Source organism: Perca fluviatilis, chromosome 6 (genome assembly GCF_010015445.1).
Source record: "Perca fluviatilis chromosome 6, GENO_Pfluv_1.0, whole genome shotgun sequence".
NCBI lineage: Eukaryota > Metazoa > Chordata > Actinopteri > Perciformes > Percidae > Perca > Perca fluviatilis.
This window is the reverse complement of record NC_053117.1, coordinates 34860992-34875052: the sequence shown is the minus strand read 5'-3', so window position 1 is coordinate 34875052 and position 14061 is coordinate 34860992. Positions and strand designations below refer to the sequence as shown.

At 39.1% G+C, this 14061-nt stretch overlaps 1 protein-coding gene across 1 annotated transcript; it reads left to right on the top strand.

Moving 5' to 3' along the window:
• Nucleotides 1-4016: 4016 nt before the first annotated feature.
• LOC120561011 (natterin-3-like) lies at nucleotides 4017-9103 on the top strand. Its single transcript, XM_039803963.1, is given in 3 exon segments — nucleotides 4017-4091; nucleotides 7645-7749; nucleotides 7752-9103. Coding segments are annotated over 2 exon segments (987 nt in total). The 5' UTR covers nucleotides 4017-4091; nucleotides 7645-7664; the 3' UTR covers nucleotides 8654-9103.
• The last annotated feature ends 4958 nt before the right edge of the window (nucleotides 9104-14061 follow it).

Below are 14061 nucleotides of genomic sequence, written 5' to 3'. Positions count from 1 at the left end.
CCAATCAGACTTGGCCACGAAATTCAAGGGCCAATCACAGCATTACAACTCAATCTCTTTATATCTGTTCTGTCCCTGTGCTGTCAGCTGTCGTTTCGGGCAAAGCGCTCGACCCTCCACCTCCCCTGCCGCCTCCGGTCATCGTGTTTCTCCCGGCTGACCGCTCCGTTGCCTCTTCGGTCTGGTCTCCGGTCCCTTTCTCCGCCACCAGTATCTAGACTCCATCAGGGGGTTATGTTCCTGTTCTCTACCCCTTTAAAATATTATTAATTCAATGGAGTCTAATCTCCAAAAGACTTTGTACATTCAATATTATACAGTTGTACAATAAACATTTTTGCATATCTGCAAATGAAGTCTCTCCTAATTGAAATATAATCTCTCAACCTAGTCCCAGGTCATCCCGAGGCCTCCTCCTAGCTGGACTAGGGAGGCCCCTAGGGGGCATTCTTACTAGAAGCCCCAACCACCTTTGCAACTTTGCAACTGCTTAATACTGAATGACAGGCAACCAACTGACGGGAGAGAAATGGTTGCTTTTCCACCTAACTTTATTTTGATTCTTCCTAGTGTCCCTTTGTCTAAAATGTTTGACTATTCTCCAGAGATCTTAAATGAGTCCACTATCAGAAAACATGAATGCCACTCACAGGTAGAACTCAGAAAACTGGAGAAACAAGATTTAAGATAAAGTAAAAAAGTTGCCTCACTTGAGCTTCCCCGCACATCTCCCCACCTGCCAAGCCATTTCCTTATCAGCTCTGCTATATTTATACCAGCTTCTTTTCCCCACTCTTTAACAGTTCGGCAAAGTTTGGCCGTTTTGGCCTTTGCTTTCTAGCATCTGTTATGTGGAACCCTGTCGCCTGTCTTCCTGCCCGCCTGCCTGACCCTCCGCCTGATCCTTTGACCGGTGTCACTGTAAGTTTTTGCAACTTCCCCATAAATCCACTGAACTGATCATGCCTGCCTGCTTTTCTCTGTGTTTGGGTCCTTTCCTTGTTGGTTCACATACAATAGCACCCATCATCAGTGAAAACAGATTTCCTCTCAAAAACTTTCAACTAAAATGTTTCCTTTACTTGTGAGTCTGTGTCAAAATGGCAAAATGGTGTCCCAACAGGAGTACCTCAACATTTGATGTTCTGATATTTTCACCAGGGTTACATTTTAGGTTAGGTTATCATGGCAATTAACAGTTATTTTGTTGTGTGTTTCATCTGAAGCTGAAGCTGTGAGTATTGCTGCTGATGGCCTTGCCGGGTCTGTCCTCAGCCAGCGAGAAGAACGACAAACTAGGTAAACTGAAAGTGTGATTACAAGAACTATTTCCCATTCTGCTGTTTATTTTCCAAGTGTACTCATTTATGCATCACTTAAATAAAATGTACACAATAGAGGGAAACAGAAGAAAACTATGGCACTAGAACAGTGACAGTACATTTTAGCATCAAAAAACCAACACAGTCTCACTCCCTACTCGTCAAATGTCTGATGTATGGTCAAGGACCTCTGGCGTTAAATTTCAACAACAGGGGGGTACCCATTACGTTATTTTTCGACTAGGGGGTCCGTCAGATAGACATTCATGTTATCCCTCACCATCGGATATAGACGAAAGAAAAAACATGCAGTTTTATTATTGGTATTTTTAGCCCAATAACAGCTGTTTTAATCAACATTTATTCACAAGATCTTATCATGGTTTATATGTATTTCTCTTAATGTTATTATTTCAGTCTATTTGGGCCAGGGAAGCTGGGTTGCTTTTTTGTTTATTTATATTTTTAAAACTATAACGCTACATCTATCAATATTTATTTAGATGTTATCATGGTATTCATTTCTTTATTTTAATAATATTATGTTGGTCTTATTACCGGTGAAATATTACAGTATTCTGTGTGTCTGTACCACATGTCATGGCAATCCATCTAATAGTTCCCCAGACATTTCACTAACAACAAAAAGAGTCAATCAGAACACGGCTTACTTTTCTTTAGTTCATGTTTAAGATCAGTGGTTATTTTGTATTAATATTTTACTGCTGTTAAAATCATGATGATACCTAAACCTTAACAGTTTTTTCCTACCAAAGATAAGTCTAATATTATATTTCCTTATATTATTTAGTGGGTCTTGTATTTGAGAATGCATATTAGGTCAGCTGAGTCAAATGTGAAACTGATGTGAAGAGGAGCTGCACTTCATTGATAGGTTGGATAAGATAAGCACTAAACCCAGTCACACAGCAAACACTGACTCAACAATTACCATTTGACATGTGTTATAGATGGTGTTATGTATTGTATGGTACTGGAGTACAGTAATCAGGCTTATATGGAAGTGAGTCTAGCAAATCCATTGGGTGTATTATCATGTGGGGAAAGAGTGCCCTCTTGTGGGTACTTCTACATCAACATAAACATATTTTTCATGAAGAAAAAGCATCACATTCTCCATGATAAAGCTGTTCCATCGGAGAAAACAGTTTTTCAATTTGCAATGTTTACTGTGCTTTTGTTTTTGTCACACTGAGGTCAAAGGTTTCTGAACATTTCATGAGAATTCTCCATCTTTTTTTACATAACAAGAAATTAAATCCATTTCCATCTAAAATACTGAAGCACCCCCATTATTGTATTGATCTTCACATTGTTGTGCAGCTGTTGTCTTGGTCTGCTCCTTTTTTTACATTTCCTCTGCTTCTGGAAGTCCTCACTGCTCCATCCAACATTTCGGCTCTTAGCCACAGTGTCACCGTTGGACCAGCTCAACATCTGCTGTATCACAGCAGAGCTATGGAGTCATACTGAATGCAAAGAAGAGCCTGTGTACAAGTTACATAGGCTGATAAACCTGGGCAAATTTATTTTACAATATACAAGATAATACTACAACTATGTCATGCGATTTTCCAACACAGTTTGCAAAAAAATGCATGTAACTATTGTAGGATTATTTTGTTAAGAACATAATGTAAGACCTCAGATTTCATGACCTGACATTCTCTCTCTCTGTTCTTCTGGGCCATGAGGAGGCCATCTAGTCTTGGGAAGGGATAAGACATTGTTAAAATTGAAGATGCAGCAATTGCTCGAAAAAGATAATTAAAACTTGGACCAAAAGGGGATTCCTTTCCCAGATGAACAGGGTGAGAGAACAATGGTCAGTGGTTTGCAAGCGCGTGATTTGTGACACAGAGTATGGAAAATGACCTGGCTCTCATGAAAACTCCTTAAGTTTGCAGGAGATTAAAATATACAGGTGGTCAAATCGAACAATAGTGGCTTGTCCTTTTGAGCTGAGAATGGAAGGAGTCGAGGTCATGTTTTCATACAGTGTGTTACATATTGTTAGCCGGCTGGAGCCAGAAGATCTGGACTATCCAGAGATAGTAGATAAAAAGGGAGGGTTCTGAGTTAGTCGGCATCAGATGCTGGGGGAATCTCTGTCTGTTTGCTAGGTTTTAGTGATAGGCTGTTTTGTCTTGAAGTAATCTGATCCGCAAATCTGATATAAATATGTTGAGACAGACAGAATGTATCAAAAGGGTTCCAGTCTGTAAAAAGTGTTTTGAACACGTTTGAACTCATGGTTAGAGGTAATGATGTTGAGGACAACATCTAATTTTGAGGGGAAGTATGCGACAGATGGAATAATGTGTATTACCAGTAAGTCACAGCCAAAAGTAAAAGTAATGTGTATTAGCCTACCAGTAAGTCAGAGCAAGCAGTTGAGTAACAGCAGTTGAGGGTTCATATTGAGTAATTTTGGCATTTTCATATTTTAATGGTATATCACAGTTTATGTTTAAAGTTGTTATTGTCAGTTGCAGGAGGTACAGTAGGACAGTACGTTTGTGATTTCTTATTTTTCATGTGCAAAATGTCATTCCAACACCAGCAGCAGATATGTGAACAAGAGCGTTGTAGTTAATAGAGAGGGCTCCAGCAGGGGGGACGTAAAACTGTTGAGCTATGTTGCGCTGCACGTCGCCTCCTCCTTCCTCCTTTCAGACATTACACATACAGTATGATCTGAGGAAGTTTGTGTCCGTGCATCTTTTATTCAACTACTCCCCTTTTCAGGTATGAGTCTCCTATAATGTGTTTTATTGGTTAACAGTGTTATGTGAATGTGTATATGTGCTGAGGAGAGTGTTTTTAACACAGTATGCTCGCACATTGTGAAGTAATGAAGTTAATTACATGACGAAGAGTAAGCTAGCCACATTAGCCTTGCCCGGCGTAGCCATGCAGAGACATTGTACGTACCGTAGTATGTTCTGTATATGTTTCTGTAATGTACTGAGTACTGTTAAAGGGTGTAATTGTGAGTGCTATAGGTTATCAGCATAATTAGATTTTGGGGGATTGGTCAGGGGATAGGACCACATGTAAGCATGGACGCCTGGCCAATTGTAGTGTGTGAATGCTATTGAAGGGCGGGTCTTGGCGTGGCCATAGTGGGATTCGTAATATCGCTGCCCGTAGCCATGCAGAGACATTGTACGTGTTGTAGTATGTTCTGTATACGTTTCTGTAAATGTACTGAGTAGGCCTACTGTTAAAGGGTGTGTGAGAGTGCTCATTATAGGTTATCATAATTTGATCTGCACATAGGCAGTGCAGTTTAGTGTCCCAAATTATTTTCCAAAAACGTAGTGTCCCCAAATGATAAGGGAATGTCCCAAATGATGAGGGTCTTATTTGAGACATGTTTATTATTTTCCAAAAACTGAGTGTCCCAAAAGCTACCATAAAGCCATCTGTGGGACTGAACGCCCCTAAGTCCGAATCCCTCCCAGACGTAGCGATACCCATGCGCCTAAGTGCGATCGGTTGGTCTGGAGTAGCTCGGGTCCGGGTGAGCAGAGCCGTTCGTGACTGGGTCGGGGTGCGGCCGGAAAGTGTTTATAAAACGAGTTCTGAGGGGTGGGGGTTAGGCAAGTAGGCCTATCTTGATTTTAGAAAATTGCACCAGTCCACGACCGTGTGCCTGCTGCTCGCCATCCCCAACTCCCTCATAATTTGGTCCTGTTGGAAGTCTCGACTCCACATACCCAGATGTTTCAGGCTTATGTGACTTCCCGTGAAGAACGACCGTCGAACAGACCTTGTGAAGCCGTGGTCACGGCAGCGCCACCTGAAGCCGTCTATCCCACGTTCCAGACGCACCAGTTGCGCTTGGTGATGCCCAGCGGTGCACTCCATCGCATTCGCAATTAGGCAACGTCTCGCCAGCCACTCCAAAGTCGCTGTAGGTGTGGTGAGTTCGGGAATTAGCCTCATTAAATTCCACCCCTCCCTCTTCATTTGGTCCTCATTGAGGACCTCGCAATTTCCCACAATCGTTTCCGAAGAACGGGGTCGCCCTGCCATTTTTTAGCTTGTAAATAATGCACATTTGCAACAAAATGACTTAATAAATGACTTTTTGAGCGGCAAACTTGTCACACGCACATGAATTACTACAAAACACCTGTTAAACAGCACAGGTGGTTTAGCAGGTTCATAATTAAGGACATTGTATGGTTGCCCGTAGAATCTTCCGTAGGGAATTTGGGACACTAAACTTTATTTTGTATCTCTTGTGTATTGCCGTATTTGTTTGATTGGTGTATTTCAGTTATGTAGATATGCAGCAGAAGAATTGCATGTATTATATATGTTGTATTGTTCTATATTCTGTCATCTGAGGAAAGTTTGTGTCCGTGCTTCTTTCATTCAACTAGCCTACTCCCCTTTTCATGGCTGTTATGTAATGACAAGCTAAAATTAAACCCGCTTTATATGTCTTAACATATTTATTGAGACAATAAAACTAATTAGCATTTGAAGCAACACATAAAAATGCATTTAATAGTTAATTGTTTCAAATAAAATATACTTACATGCAAACTATATCACAATCACTCAAATATTAAATCAGCATGCAAAAAATAATGAAAATCAAATAATAAAAAGAAAGATATATCAATGAATGCAGTTCATTTTTCCTTGGCGTTAAATAATATAATAAAAATAATATAAGGTTGAAATGTGAGTAAAATAATTTGAGATGACGAAAGAACAGATTTAACATATGTAACCAGTTTTCTGCTGTTGCATTATTCAATAGGCAATACATCATATAAATACAAAATAACTAATTACAGCAAAAACAATACCACAGTATGTATAGTAAAGTGTAAACAATGTAGATGCTGATGAAGCAGCTGAAATATCTAATAAATCCAGTAGATGGCACTGAATGAAGTGATGAGATGTCTTCATGAGTCTCCAGCTTATTATGCAGAATTGCATCAATAATACTCAACTGCAAACGTTAGATTTGAAACTTTAAACTTTATCAGATTTGTCTTTCATTGACTTTATCTTGTTAAGCTCCACATTTATAAAACTACAAACATTCCCACCTAGAAGCCTGAAATGTCTCAACAACTATTGGATGGATTGCCATTAAAATACTCATGGTTCATGGACATTGACTCCTAATGATCAGGTCAACATTTCTGTGTATCCAATACTTATACTAATAATACCAAACGTGTACAACTAATGATGAATCAGCAAGTATTAGAATGCTAACACAGTAAAAAAAAAAAAAAAAAGGATGGCAAACATGCCTGCTCAACATCAACATACACACATTATCATTGTGTATATTAGAATACTGATGAATTTAGCTTAAAGCACCACAATGTCTAAACTGTACAGGCTCAAGGACCTGCTAACATGACTATTCCCACTCCCAACTCGTAAATTACAGCAGCTTGGTCAGTGTCCCTCAGCGTCTCATACGAATGCTCAAGGCCCAATTTAGCGTCTGTATGAGACGCACAAGGCTTCGACTGTGGCGCTGTGAGAGGACATAGTATACAAAGTACAGGAGGCCGCTGTTTTTTTTTCTTTTTTCTTTTTTAAAAAGCAGTAAGCATTACAATTATGCAAATAAACAGTAACACTTTAGTTAAAATCTACAACTAAAGAAAGAGAAGAAAAACATCAGAAAATACCAGCCTGGGAAAACCCTGACGAACTTCCGGCACATTTGAGGTTTGCTCTGCAAGTCCGTCTGGCCACGAGCCCATTCAAGCCCATTTCCAATTTTTTCCAACTCGAGGCAACAATCACAACCGTGGAGGCGGGCTTTACACGATGACGATAGCGCAGTGACGTTGATGACGTCATCTCCTTCATCGCTCTGATTGGTTTTAGGTCTATCCAGTTGCGCCCAGAGGCATTTGAGCAGCGACTGTTGGAAATGGGCTGTGAATGAACCTTCCCCAGACCCTTCTCAGCTACAACTGAGAAGGGTCTGGTGTCAACCAGGCTAGTCCTTCACTGGATCAATGGTGAAGAAATGTAAACTTCAAATTAACATTAACAGTTTTTATTTTTTATTTTGATTCTTGTTCTTTTTTCATAATGTGATTTTTTTTTTATTGAATAAACTGTATAACAAATAACAACTAGAAGTGTGTGTGTGTGTGTGTGTGTGTGTTTTAGAGGAAGAGGGGGAAAAGGAATAAAAGATATGAAAATAAATAGCTGGATATTTAAAAAGGATTAGGAATATATTGATTGATTATTTATGTCATTTGGTTTAAATAGTGTTCCTATTTGTTCCTTCTCAAAGGTAGTGAGCACAACGTGGCCATGGATCAAACCAAACTGGAATGGCAGACCTTTAATGGCTCTCTCCCCAACGGAGCAGTTTCAATCTACAATGAAAAGGCGAAACGCACGACTATGTTAGCAAATACAGTAGCTCGGCCGGCTTCTACAACCCTTACAAGGGTCCTTACTGCCTCTACCCCTATGGAGACAAAGAGCTCCGTCGCTCCCCATTTGAGATCCTGGTAAACAAAGACAACTTTGAGTTTTTAGAATGGAAGGATGGCTCCAGGGGTTCAGTGCCTGAGAATGCAGTCGAGACCTGGCCCGGCAGCAATGTTTATGTTGGGAAGAATGAGTATGGTCTTGGGAAGGTGGTTGTTCAACACGAGGCCCTCTTCATTCCGTGGGAAGGTTCTGAATATTGGTACAAGAGCTACCAGGTCTTGACCGTTAACAAAGATGTAATCAGCGAGGACATATCTGATGTCAAGTATAAGACTGATGGGGTTAAAGTCGTTAAGTATCCTCCAGAGACCATGCAAACATCTGTCCTCACCAACAATGATTGTCGTTCAGTGAAACAGACAACTACACTCTCAGAGACAACCCAAAAGGAGAAAAGGTGGGACTTCAGCTTTTCGTTTACAATGGCCGTCAAGAGTACCATCACTGCCGGAATCCCTTTAATCTCCTCCGGAAATATCGAGGTTAGCGCTGAAACGACTCTCCAGTTCTCCACGGGGACCACTCATACCGAGTCGACCACCCACACTGTTTCTGTTGAGGCTGAAATACCACCAAACCACTCCTGCCGTGTCAGTTTGGTGGGATATAAGTACGGGGCAGACATCCCATACACTGCACGCCTCAAGCGCACCTACAGAAATGGGAAGACCTCATGGACGTCCATCTCTGGGACCTACAAAAGTGTCCAAATGGGAGAAGTCCAGGCTGTGGTGGATCGCTGTACACCTGTACCTAACGCCAGGCCCTGTCCCATTAAAAAAAAAGAAAAAAGAGATAAATGAGATAAGACACCTGTAATATCGTGGATAGCCTTAACATTGTAATGAAAAGCTAAAAAATAAACCTGCCTTTATTTTCCAAATTCCTTAACATATTTCATAATAAAATTAAACTGCTTGGCATTTAACTATTTCTTCAGTTTTTCAAGCAATTGTTTTCCGAGCAACAAATGAAATGTATGTTTGTTTCCATTCGGAAATGGTTCAGCCATTCAAAACTGCTAGTAAAAAAGAAGAATGCAAAAGATAAAAGAAAAGTAAAAAGAAATGTGCGCAACCTGGCACTTATCTGTGTCCAGGTTGCATTCATTTAATTCATCTTACATTATAATGTATTGTTATATACAGCCTACCTTATTTCTTTTTGCTTTCAGAAGTCAAATTTCTCCTGCACTATTTTGCCATAAAAACCACAAAAGTGCCTTATTAATCTTGTAATCATTTTTAATTGTTTAAATATATGTATTTAATATACATAGCTTTTTCTTCTTTGTATTTATTTTCCATATACACAGTAACTATATATACATATATCCTTTTATGCATTTTTTATGTTTTACTATGCTGTTGGCACGTTGTGTTATTGTTTGTTTTTGTTCAGTGTCATAAAGGTTTAAATCAAAATGTAAATAAGTTCTGTACTTTACAAGAACCACAACTTCAAAATGATAATGAATAAAAACATATCCTTCTTTGATTAAATTAGGCCAGGTAGAATAAACATTAGGAATTGTTAACTTATCAAAGTAATCAGAGGACGTAACAGGAATAAATAAATAGTGGACACCACCTTTGGTAGGCAGATTCAGTTTTGAAGCCAGTTCACCCCCTTTATTAAACAGGTTTATTAATCAGCCTCTAAGCTTTTGTTCATGTCTCACTTCTGCTTTCATCTGAAGGATGTCTTGGTTAACACAGAGATCATTATAATTTGTTCTGTTTTGACCATCTGAGGCCGTTTACACTTGGCGGCGTTTTTTTTAAAGATTTTTTTGGGGCATTTTAGGCCTTTATTTTGACAGGACAGCTGAAGACATGAAAGGGGAGAGAGAAGGGGAATGACATGTAGCAAAGGGCCGCAGGTCGGAGTCGAACCTTCTGCACCGAGGAGTAAACCTCTATAGCCTACATGGGCGTGCGCTCACACTTGGCGTCTTTTTTGACAAGCAAAAGTTGACTAGGGCGCTTTTTTAGTTGAAATAAAAAAAGGTGGCAGCTTCACAAAAAGAGACTACAGTCAGTGAATCTGTGAGGCTTTACTTATGCACAGCTGTGCTAAGATGTAAATGCTAACTAATGATAACATGCACACAATGACAATGCTAACATGCTGATGTTAAGCAGGTATGTTTTCAATGTCCACAATTATACTGTGCTAGCATGCTAAGATGTGACAGTTAGCAGTAATCACACAGCTAAGGCTAAAGCTGATGAAAATACCATTAGTTCTGCAGGTATTTAGTCATAAACCAAAGTATTTGGACAAAGAAATATTTGTATCTGATGGTAGACTGGCTGAATGTGTGACATATGTGGACATGCTCTATTGGAGATCCAAGACCAGGCAAGCATCAAATTTGTGACCTGTGTATGTCCGTACCACATTTCATGGCACTCATCTAATAGTTCCCCAGACAATTCACTAACAACAAAAAGAGTCAATTAGAACACAGTTTACTTTTTGTTTAGTTCATCTTAAAGATCAGTGGTGAGCGCCGTTTTTGTACTGTACAGGTCATATACCAAATAGTTTTTGTTTTGTTTTAACCAACAAATGTGAAACAGATGTGAAGAGGAGCTGCACTTCATTGATAGGTTGGATAAGATAAGCACTGAACCCAGTCACACAGCAAACACTGACTCAGCAATTACCATTTGACATGTGTTATAGATGGTGTTTTGTATTGTATGGTACTGGAGTACAGTAATCAGGCTTATATGGAAGTGAGTCTAGCAAATCCATTGGGTGTATTATCATGTGGGGAAAGAGTGCCCTCTTGTGGGTACTTTTACATTTAGTTTTACATCAACATAAACATATTTTTCATGAAGAAAAAGCATCACATTCTCCATGACAAAGCTGTTTGATCGGAGAAAAATAAGCATATGACTACAGTTTTTCAATTTGTAATTTTTACTGTGCTTTTGTTTTTGTCACACTGAGGTCAAAGGTTTCTGAACATTTCATGAGAATTCTCCATCTTTTTTTACATAACAAGAAATTAAATCCATTTCCATCTAAAATACTGAAGCATCCCCATTATTGCACTGATCTTCACATTCTGTTATGCAGCTGTTCTCTTGGTCTGCTCCTTTTTTACATTTTTTCTGCTACCGAAAATCCTCACTGCTCCATCCAACATTTCGGCTCTTAGCCACAGGGTCACCGTTGGACCAGCTACACCTGGGCAAATTTATTTTACAATATTCAAGACAATACTACAACTATGTCATGCAATTTTCTAACACAGTTTGCAAAAGAAATGCATGTAACTATTTACAAGAAAAAGATTGGGGCCTTTAAGGGAGGATAGACTTTGCTACAAATAGTATTTGCACCTATTTAGAAATAGTCATCCACTTGTAGCAACCTCTGGAGCTGAAACAGTTGCAAACACTGTGTGTCTGATGCTATTTCAGCGCAGATTTGACTAACCCTAACCCCCTTAACCCAAGTACTCCATTGTCCCTTGTCTTCATCAGCAGGCTCCATCATATCCTCATCGACCAAGTCGCCATCGTCCAGACAGATGTTGTGAACAAAGGCAGCTGGTCATCTTTTGAAAGTTGACAGTTCGCCCCAGTATCCTGATGACTGCTCTGCAATTTCTGTGCACAATGTCATGGATTGTGGCCCTTGGAATATCAAAGGCCATCGATGCAACTCTTTATGAAGCAGCATGAGCTAGCCAGTAGACAAACACCAGTACTTCAAATGTCCTTAGTCCAGCCAACACATCAAACTCAAGAGCAGAAGTTAAAGTCCCTGAAATCCCACACAGTTGTTTTGAGTTCATCTTCCAGGCCTGTGTGGGTATGTGTGGACAGATTGATGGACTGTTGCACCTGATAGTATAGGACAAATGACACATGTATCATTCTGATTGATAGAAAAGATTTGTGACCTAGTAAATTCCCATCTAAGCTCCGGCCCACTTTAACCTGAGCAGAGGTCTAATCAGCCACAATACCTGAAATTCACTGTGTGGGTGTTCAGAGGCTTTAAGGCCGCAATGGACAGACAAGAAGGACGCAGGATGGGGCGCAGGTCAACCTCATCCTCCAAATGCTGATGAATGATGGGCACCATGGTATTCAGGTACTCAGTGTGTCATGGGGGTCACACTCTAAAATGTGAAACAATTGAAGAATTATAAGTAATTGCGTATGCTTGCCATTTTACATATAAGCCAAATAAAACCTGTGTTCCTCAATATATCATTTTATTCACTAAGTCCAATACAAAGGATATATATTTTAAATTATATTTAATCATATGAATAGATATTGATATTTAATAAAACTATGCTAAAACATCATCCATTTTCTAAAAAACTAGCAAGTACAACCATGTACTTACCCATCTGAGAGTGACACGCCAGTAATACTGGATAGGGTTGGGAAGCAGATGTGTCGTAGTCTAAGAACCAATGTTTGGCTGGTGTTGATGCTGTAGCCGAAGAATCTGCATGATATCTGCAAGATAACATAGACAACATCATTTCTCAGTCTGTTCTTTAGTAGTGTGTCCGTACTGTAATATAATAATGATAATAAATAGACGGGGTTTATATTGTCCAAACATATGTAAGCTGGTTGTTAATATCAGTTTATAAACAGCAGGCTTACACAGATTTTTTAAGAAGCTGCAAGCAAAAAGGCTTGTGATTTTTAGTGGTGTAAGAAAATATCAATACTTATAGTATTGTGATATGTTTTTTTTTATACTGTATGGATTCTGAAAAGCACTATACAGTTGTAATAAATAGTTCCCATGCAAAGATGCATAACAGAGAGTGGTTCATTTTGTCTTCTTTAAACTCCGAACCATTAACGTTAGACAGCGGTGCTGTAGTGTATCTTCAGACATCTGACTCTTCCACTCCATAAAGTGAGTTTTATTTTTCACAAATCTAATCAAGCAAAGGTAATTTTACAAGGTAAGGTCAGGAGAGTGGAATTCAATCCGACACCATATAGACATACAGAAAATTAAACACATACAAGTCTTTTACTCAGCACCTAAAACAACAGAAGGTCAATACATGCCAGCACTAAAACTATCATGCATTTATTCTGTTAGTTTGTAATGTCAACATATGTATTTTACTTGTTGTTTCCTCTTAGTTCTTACAAACTGATGTGTGCTTTGTTTTGTTGTTAATCATTTTGCCTCTGCGTTGTATATTGATTTGTTTTGGGGTTTTTTTTACATCGAGGCCAGGGGACTACGGATTTATAATAGCCTTTTGGCTAATTCTGTCACTTTAAACCCATGTAAAATCATGCGTTTTATTAATTTGCAGTGTCCACTTCTCAAATAAACTGAATTTAACCTCTCAATCAGGAATATGGCTAACTCTGCATCGCTTTTGAATCCTTTCCGGTCCCGTAGCTGTCTCCACGTCGGGTAGGCCTCTCCGATGTTTACTCGGGTTCTATCGCGGGCTCGGCTCTCGTTCCTTTTAGCTAGCTTTTCGGCACTGGTCAGATTCCGTTTGCATGTCTTTGCCGTGTAAGCTGTTGTTGGTAAACGAGGGATGGGCAGTTTTTTCAATGGTTGTTCCTCAGCCATTGTTGTTGCCTTTGCTTCTTCTTCTATGCTTCTTCTTCTTCTTCTTCTTCTTCTTCTTCTTCAGCATCTTCTTCTTCTTTATGGTTTATTGGCGGTTGGGAAACCAACTTAAAGGGGCATTACCGCCACCAACTGGACTGGAGTACGCTGGCAATAAAACAAACTCCACTATTTTACTGTCTATGTCTATTACACTTTTCCCATCAAAATTAGCGTGTAGCCTATCCTATTATTTCTTTTTTTAAACAAGGGTTGACCTGCTAAAAATGCAATGCTGATACAATGACAAATAACAATACCAGGGTTTAAGTGGTAAATAAATTATAGCCTATCTTAAAAAGGATTCAGCAGTTTAGACAATTAAAACATGTACATACTGTGAGAATAGATTGTATTTAGCCCAATGTTCCATTTAATTTACAAAAACTTTGAATACATTTTTTCTGTTACAGAATTTACTTTTGTGAATGGGAACTATTGCCAACATAAAAAAAGATGTATATATATACATCTTTTATTATATAATACTGTTTTTGTAAAACGCTACTCTTACAACATATGGTTAGTATACAGTAGAAAGCTGTTTCGGTGGTTACTTCTGTTATTTAAGGGGCAT